The sequence below is a fragment of the Oncorhynchus keta genome, chromosome 16, assembly GCF_023373465.1.
Source record: "Oncorhynchus keta strain PuntledgeMale-10-30-2019 chromosome 16, Oket_V2, whole genome shotgun sequence".
Taxonomy (NCBI): domain Eukaryota; kingdom Metazoa; phylum Chordata; class Actinopteri; order Salmoniformes; family Salmonidae; genus Oncorhynchus; species Oncorhynchus keta.
In genome coordinates, this window is record NC_068436.1 from 806,689 (window position 1) to 815,065 (window position 8,377).

The 8,377-nt window shown below is 40.6% G+C and overlaps 2 protein-coding genes across 2 annotated transcripts in view; one reads left to right on the forward strand and one right to left on the reverse strand.

The window, feature by feature from the left end:
- si:ch211-197n1.2 (EF-hand calcium-binding domain-containing protein 6) overlaps positions 1-3,561 on the reverse strand; it is a 63,851-nt gene extending 60,290 nt beyond the window's left edge. The window contains exon 1 of the mRNA XM_052464375.1: positions 1,001-3,561. Within this exon, the coding sequence (XP_052320335.1) occupies positions 1,001-1,334 (334 nt within the window). The 5' untranslated portion in view covers positions 1,335-3,561. The remainder of the gene's footprint in view (positions 1-1,000) is intronic.
- A 928-nt stretch (positions 3,562-4,489) lies between these two features.
- Positions 4,490-7,562, forward strand: slc25a4 (solute carrier family 25 member 4). Its single transcript, XM_035789035.2, has 4 exons — positions 4,490-4,714; positions 5,987-6,473; positions 6,604-6,744; positions 6,935-7,562. Exons 1-4 carry the CDS (start codon positions 4,604-4,606, stop codon positions 7,090-7,092), a joined length of 897 nt encoding a protein of 298 aa, XP_035644928.1. The 5' UTR covers positions 4,490-4,603; the 3' UTR covers positions 7,093-7,562.
- Positions 7,563-8,377: the final 815 nt, after the last annotated feature.

The window sequence follows — 8,377 nt, forward strand, 5'->3', positions numbered from 1 at the left end:
AATAACACTAGACATTGAGTTCTACATTACATTTGCCATATTCGAAGAGACTAGACCTAGTAGTCTATCATATCTAGTGGTGTAAAAAGTACTTAAGTAAAAATACTTTAAAGCACTACTTAAGTTGTTTTTTGGGGTATCTGTACTTTACTTAGCTATTTAGATATTTGCCAACTTTTATTTTTACTTCACTACATTCCTGAATATAATCATGTACTTTTTACTCCATACATTTTCCCTGACACCCAAAAGTACTCGTTACATTTTGACAGGAAAATGGTCCAATTCCCAAACTTATCAAGAGAACATCTCTGGTCCTCCCTACTGCCTCTGATCTGGCAGACTCACTAAACACAAATGCTTTGTTTGTAAATTATGTCTGAGTGTTGGGTGTGGCCCTGGCTATCAGTAAATATATATAATTGAGCCATCTGGTTTGCTTAATATAAGGAATTTGAAATGGTTAATAATTGTACTTGTGCTTTTGATGCTTATGTACATTTCATCAAATCCATTTACTTTTCATACTTAAGTTTGTTTAAAACCAAATACTTTTAGACTTTTACTCAAGTTGTATTTTAATGGGTGACTTTCACTTTTACTTGAGTTATTTTCTATTAAGGTATCTTTACTTTTACTCAAGTATGAAAACGGAGTACTTTTTCCCACCACTGATCATATCCACTTTAATAAATAAATAAAAATTCCTCCCAAGATAATCAACAATTACCAACTCCAATAGTAGAAGCATCTGGCCAAACGTCGCACATTTGTTTGTAGAAGGGCGCCACCACATGGAGATTTGGACCAGAGAAACTGTTCTGGTGCTGTTTATGGTACTGAAAGGAATTCGTGTGTGTGTGTGTGTGTGTGTGTGTGAGAGAGAGAGAGAGAGAGAGAGAGAGAGAGAGAGAGAGAGGGACTATTCAAATTTGTTGCGCAGTATTTCTCCATCCTTTTATTCGTTTAGATAGAGATCACGTTGCAATAGGCCACTCACCAAAGATGGGCAGCCGTGGTTTAACCGGATCAAGGGCTACTGAGACTTCGACTCCTTCGGGGATTGGCTGCGAGACCAGGCTGAAACCGCTCTGCTTCGGCGGAGCCTTGTCATAAGGATAACCTGTGGCCCTTCTTGTGTTTTGACCTCGGAAAACAAAGTCGAGGTCCCCATCCCGCAACAGCGGCGGTACAACTTCGTCACTCCCAGCGTAATCTCTGGAGTAGCCTCTGAGAGAGAGGGTTTCTGGGTCTATGAGTCTTGATAACGGGTGCTGAATGGCTGGTAGTCGAAGAGAAGCAACCGAGGACAGTCTAGACATTGTATCTGTCATACTCCAGGATAAAAACGGTCGCAAACGTCACATGGTGATGATAGCAACTATATTCGTTATTAATGCTTCCTCGATAGCTTATGCTACTCTATGCTGAAGTTCCTTCACTGCGTACGACGGCAAAGGTTAACTTTTTGTGCCTCGTCTCCAACTCGAGTTGGTTTTGCAGAATAGGCTATAGGTGCGCGGTTGCTACAGACAACAGAAAGCACTCCAACCCTCTCCATCAATGTTTATTTATTGCGGTGGTAAATGGTGGGGTGGAGTTGTCAACTCAAAGAACAATGGTGTTCTTGGCTTTATGTGGTATTTTTATGTGTGCAACTTGACAAATTGATAGCCTCACAGCTGAAATACCCCACTGCGCAAAAACTGGTTGAATCAACGTTGTTTACATGTCATTTCTACAAAAAAAAATGCAATGTGATGTAGTTGAATCAACGTGGAAAACTGGTTGGATTTCCAAAAAGCCATCAATGTAAGGTTTTTATTTTTAACTTTTTAAACAACACACTTTCCGAACTGTGGGAAATGTAACCTACATGCAACATTTACATTTACATTTAAGTCATTTAGCAGACGCTCTTATCCAGAGCGACTTACAAATTGATTTCAAATCAGTTTTTCACAATTCCTGACATTTTAATCCTAGTAAAAAATGCCCTGTTTAAGGTCAGTTAGGATCACCACTTTATTTTAAGAATGTGACATTTCAGAATAATAGTAGAGAGAATGATTTATTTCAGCTTTTATTTCTTTCATCACATTCCCAGTGGGTCAGAAGTTTACAAACTCAGTTAGTATTTGGTAGAATTTCCTTTTAAATTGTTTAACTTGGGTCAAAAGTTTTGGGTAGCCTTCCACAAGCTTCCCACAATAAGTTGGGTGAATTTTGGCCCATTCCTCCTGACAGAGCTGGTGCAACTGAGTCAGATTTGTAGGCCTCCTTGCTCACACACGCTTTTTCAGTTCTGCCCACAAATTTTCCATATAATTGAGGTCAGGGCTTTGTGATGTTCACTCCAATACCTTGACTTTGTTCAATTATACTTGTTTTAAAGTAGGCCTATAACATTCGTCCAATTTAAAGTTATTTGAGTGGGTTTCAATAGCATATTATATTTATTGCTGCCTGTCAAAATGCAATGCACTGATCGCAGTTGCTATGCAGCCTGCAAACAACTGCTAAAATTGGTGTGCAGCAAAACCAGGGAAATATGAGAGCATTACTCGCATTACTCATTGCAGAACTGTAGTCATATAGTGATAATAAATCCCACCATCCATTTGCGTAATTTGCGCAGTTAGCCTATTGCAATGTGCGGGCACGTGCGCTTAAGATTTGGTCCCATTGCAACAGGGCACAAGTCAAGCTCCTATGCACGTCGAGCACGGAGCAACGCATTTGTCGGGTAATTATCGGTAGACATCGACATGCGCGCACACATGACCTATTCCATGACCTATTCGTGCAGGATCTCTTGATCTCCACGAAGCAGCCATAGGTCTCATGGAATTGCTGACACGAGGAGCATGTATAGGTTATTAACGTTGTGCTTGGAATTTGAAACAAGGTGGGCTTCTATAACCACACAGACTCATTAGCTTATTAGTTATCAATGGGATTCTGCTGGCATTCACCTATATTATTAATTGTCACAGGTGAAAGGGCAAAGCAATGGTTTTGGGGCAGATAGTTTATAATTAACTCGGTAATCAGGGTTGTGAGTATAGGAAAACTATAGTAAAATAGTAGGCTATATTCTTCCCACACAGTACAGACTATAGACAGCAAGTAGGCTATAACTTAATATGTGTGTACATTAACATCTCTTTGATTCAAAACATTAGTATTTTAGGTACATTATTGTTGTGCAAACAGAAGTATTGTGTTTTGCTTGATTCAAAACATTAGTATTTTAGGTACATTATTGTTGTGCAAACAGAAGTATTGTGTTTTGCCATCCAGAAATACCAATAAAATAGAGCTTGATTGAATTCGACTGTTACTGTCTCAGCAACCAAGTGGAGAGTGAATGGTGTGGGCGCAACGCGGGTGTTTGGCAGCAACTCCAGGTCCTTTTGTACATTTAATTACAGGGCTTATGTTTTGTTGACATAGGTTACTATTGTGTTGGTTAAGTCACAAGCTACATAATGTTCTGGAAGAGACTATATTCGGCCGTATCCAAGCAACGACCAAACATGCTTTCCTGTGTGTGAGAAATGCAAGAATATGAGTCTGTTTTCAAAGCTGGAACAACAGGTTAGAAATGGTCAAAACGACGAACCTACTGTAACATGTTTGGCTGAAGGTGTTGGCCTAATGCATACAAAACGGAGGAATACTTTCGTTCCAGGGGTGAAAGCTGGTCCTAAATAGCCAACGTTGTTAGCAGGAACATGCCTGAAGATATGAAAAATACAATTCCATTGACAATTAATGATAATTACAAAGAAGGCCATAATCAGCTCATATGACCTACTTCTGCGCTGTAGGTCACATTGACATTCTGTTAAATGGAGACGCGCGCGCGCTTCCGGCTCTTCAAAACGCATCATAGGCTACAGGTCAGGCTATGAAGCAAATCCTCACCACACCACCACAATGTTAAAAAGTTGGCAAGCTAAGTTAAAGTCTTCAAAGTCGCATTCATACCAGCAACAATGTCACACTCTCCCTCTCGCTGTTAATGTGTGAATTTTTATGGCCTAATTGCCAGGCCTAACCTCTTAAATCACATTTATCATAACAATAAGACCTATATTGAATTATGAAGATACATTAAAGCTAAACTAAGCTAGCCTACCCATGTGTTAATTGCACACGGTATCATGGTGCCCACCCTAAACTGCGATAAAACTTTGGCCTAAAGAATAAATAGTGCATAAATAATGATAAATAGCTGTGATGTTGTGATGTTATTAAATAGCATAATTATTATTATTATCTAACACCACTGTATAACTGGAAAATGACTTGAATTTGCCCTTTAAAAGTCCCGAAGTGTTCTATTACACTTTATTTAATAGACATGGCTAAGATTCGAACCTTAACCTAGGATATTTATTTAGCCTAGCCAATCTGTTCGACCGTCTGCATATCCATGACCCCCAAATTCTCGCGATATATAGCCCAGATATATTATGCGGGATGGGGGCGCTTCGTCCACTTGGAGGGGCGTTGGGTTTCTTTGAGGGTGTCTTGGTGAGGACTGTCTGGAACTTTTACGGTCTGACCTCTACTCCACGAGGAGGAACTTGAAAACATGTCGGACGCGGTGGTTAGCTTCATTAAGGACTTTTTGGCTGGTGGCATTGCTGCTGCCATCTCCAAGACAGCTGTTGCTCCAATTGAGAGAGTGAAGTTGTTGCTCCAGGTAAGACTGAGTGAGAATAATTGTTTTCCAGTCTCTGTCATAAAGTTAATATATTATTGGTTATCCATTGAGTAAGATTGTAATACAATTAGATTAATTTGGCAAATGGTTTTCATTCAGAAAGACATGCGAAAAGCGCATTGGAGACGTTTCTTACGCACATGACTTGTCGCTGTCCAAGGTGGTATTGAGTTTTCTAATTGGATTCGATAGGACTCAGGATTTGGCCTTTCATTCAGAACAGAAACCGAATCATATGAATTTCAGGTCATAAAAGAAAAATGACTATTTTGAATAACAAAAAGTTAATTTATTTGATGCGTTCTTATATTCTAATGTTGATTTCAAGTACACGTAATGCTATGTTTCGATTAATAGGATGATAATTAATTATTCCAAAATGTCGATAATCATTTGGATATAAGAGCGGCGATATTTGGTTTAGGCCTAGGCGACAGCTAAATTTATCCAGACGCATGCAACCCAATACACTCAGACTGTGCTCGAGTGACATGAAGCAATGGCCAGTATACAACAGCGCTGAGAATAGCTCATTATAACAAAAATTGCACACATGCATTCCTACAAACCCGTGAGTATCATTGAATTAAAGTGAATTAGGAATTTTCCCAACAACAAACTCAATATTGTTACACTCTTGCTATAAGCATACCACCCTGCATACCACTGCTGGCTTGCTTCTGAAGCTAAGCAGGGTTGGTCCTGGTCAGTTCCTGGATGGGAGACCAGATGTTGCTGGAAGTGGTGTTGGAGGGCCGGTAGGAGGCACTCTTTCCTCTGGTCTAAAATAAATATCCCAATGCCCCAGGGCAGTGATTGGGGACACTGCCCTGTGTAGGGTGCCGTCTTTCAGATGGGACGTTAAACGGGTTTCCTGACTCTGAGGTCATTAAAGATCCCATGGCACTTATTGTAAGAGTAGGGGTGTTAACCCCGGTGTCCTGGCTAAATTCCCAATCTGGCCCTCAAACTATCACGGTCACCTAATAATCCCCAGTTTACAATTGGCTCATTCATCCCCCTGTAACTTTTCCCCAGGTTGTTGCTGCAAATGAGAACTTGTTCTCAGTCAATTTACCTGGTAAAATAATGGATAAATAAATAAAAATAAGTAAAAAAGATAAACTTCAGTTGCGTAATACAAAGTAGGCCTAAAGTACAATGATAAAATCCGATTGACATGTTTTTTTTTGCATACTGAATTGAGGCTAAATTGAAAAATTAATTGTCTTCTGTTGTTCTGCTCTACAGGTCCAACATGCCAGCCAACAAATCACAAAGGAAATGCAGTACAAAGGGATCATGGACTGCGTCAGGAGGATTCCCAAAGAGCAAGGCTTTATCTCCTTCTGGAGAGGCAACCTGGCCAATGTGATCCGTTACTTCCCCACCCAAGCCCTCAACTTCGCTTTCAAGGACAAGTACAAGAAGATCTTCCTTGGAGGAGTGGACCAGAAGACACAGTTCTGGCGTTGGTTCGCCGGGAACCTGGCATCCGGTGGCGCGGCCGGTGCCACCTCTCTTTGCTTCGTTTACCCACTTGACTTCGCCAGAACCAGGCTCGCGGCCGACATCGGAAAAAGTGGAGCTGAGAGAGAGTTCAGCGGTCTTGGCAGCTGTCTCAGCAAAATCTACAAAGCCGACGGTATCAAGGGCCTGTACCAGGGATTCAACGTGTCTGTCCAGGGCATCATCATCTACAGAGCTGCTTACTTCGGAGTCTATGACACAGCCAAGGGTGAGGAGCATGAGCTAAAGTAAAATCATACATATAAGTAGCTGTTTGCAATTGGACGTTGTTTAAAGTATTGTATTTTACAAAAAATAGGCACAGAATCCCAATTATGTTGCTCTGCGTCATCGTCTAGGTATGCTGCCCGACCCCAAGAACACGCACATCTTCATCAGCTGGATGATTGCCCAGAGCGTCACCGCAGTTGCCGGTATTATTTCATACCCATTTGACACGGTCAGACGTCGTATGATGATGCAGTCTGGACGCAAATCAGGTGAGCTGGTTGTAGGCCTACTCGTTGAATCATATCAATGAATGACCGTCATAGTAAATAAGAATATGTTCTTAACTGACTTGCCTAGTAAAATAAAGGTTACGGCACATTACGCATGGCAATTGTCATTGAATTGCCTACAGTAGGCCTATATTTCACATTTTAATGATCAATGTGTCGATTTCAATAGCGGACATCATGTACACTGGCACAATCGACTGCTGGAAGAAGATCGCCAAGAATGAGGGAGGCAAAGCCTTCTTCAAGGGGGCCTGGTCCAACGTGATCCGAGGCATGGGCGGCGCCTTCGTCTTGGTGCTCTACGACGAGATCAAGAAGTACACATAAACATTCACAACTCCATAGGAAACCCTTCACCACATGTCTTAATTGGATCATATAATGATAACAGCTTGGGTGAATTATCGGGGGTATATGTGTATTCTATTGAGCCAGCCCAGGAGTTGGTTGCTAGTTATCCTTCTCGCCAGTGTATATGGTCATGTGAGGAACGCACCGACTCTGAAAGCTGTATATATCTTACCCAAGATGTACAGATAAACGCACATCCAGGCCTGCCAGTTGACTGTCAAACTGGTCCAGAAAAGGGATTTTTCCATTTAATTACATACCTACTGCAAACAAAGATTCATCCACTCTCCTCAGTTCTTTCTTTCTCTCATAGTAAGTCTAATGAATGTACTCTTCACAGCAGCTGCTGTCTTCCAAGGGCCTTATGTTCCTGTGTTGTGTCATATCTCATGTCCCACAATAAACATTATTTAACTTATTTGAATAAAGATGAAAATACTTACTAAGCCCTCTGCTTTGGTGCATTCCTTTGTCATTCATATTTCATATATGTTTTATTGAAATATTGTATACAATATATAACATAATATACAGTATAACATTATACATCAAAACATTTAGGCAAGGGTTACTAGTTCCAGGGTCTGACTTGGGGACTTAGGGTTAGAAATATCATCCATCCCATTTTCTTGGGCTGGCTATAGAGATCATTCTATTGGGAGCCAGCCTAGATGGGAATCATATAGCCCAGTGCCTCATCAGCTGACATGCTTCATAGTATTTGTTATGTACATAACAGATACAAATCTAATATTACTCCAATTTTCTCAAACATCAGGTTTTACTAGGCTATACATACACATTACTATAAATTACATAAAAAAATACAAAAAAGGCCAACAAACTTGATGTTTGCAATACCACTACCAACATACAAATGTATTACTTTTCCTGTGCCAACCCTCAAAAAACAATTTATTTGAGTAAGCTTATAGTACTAATTAATTACAACTACTGGTTAATATTTTCCTTGTTTTCTTTTCTCTGTTGATGACTTATAGTGCTGGGTCAGGACTTCTGACCATGACACAGCCAATCACTGGTCTATTTCCCCTGCCGCTGTTGTAGCCATCGTGTGTGTGTGCGTGTGACATTATGTCATTGTGGGTGATAATTATTCCTGTCCACAACATGCCAGATTTGCTGCCCGTTAAGTGTGTCTGCATTGGCAGTCTTTGTTGCCACGTGGATGGTATGCAGCTAACTGGCCTACAAAAGACAGCTGCCACAAGTGTAAAAGTCCTGTGGACATTGTTTGAGC

Bases quoted from the DNA above. Each gene is read 5' to 3' on its own strand.
- slc25a4 (XM_035789035.2), top strand. From the start codon at position 4,604: ATGTCGGACGCGGTGGTTAGCTTCATTAAGGACTTTTTGGCTGGTGGC. The intron at 6,474-6,603 runs GTGAGGAGCATG...GTCATCGTCTAG, and splicing joins AGTCTATGACACAGCCAAGG to GTATGCTGCCCGACCCCAAG. The intron at 6,745-6,934 runs GTGAGCTGGTTG...CGATTTCAATAG, and splicing joins GCAGTCTGGACGCAAATCAG to CGGACATCATGTACACTGGC.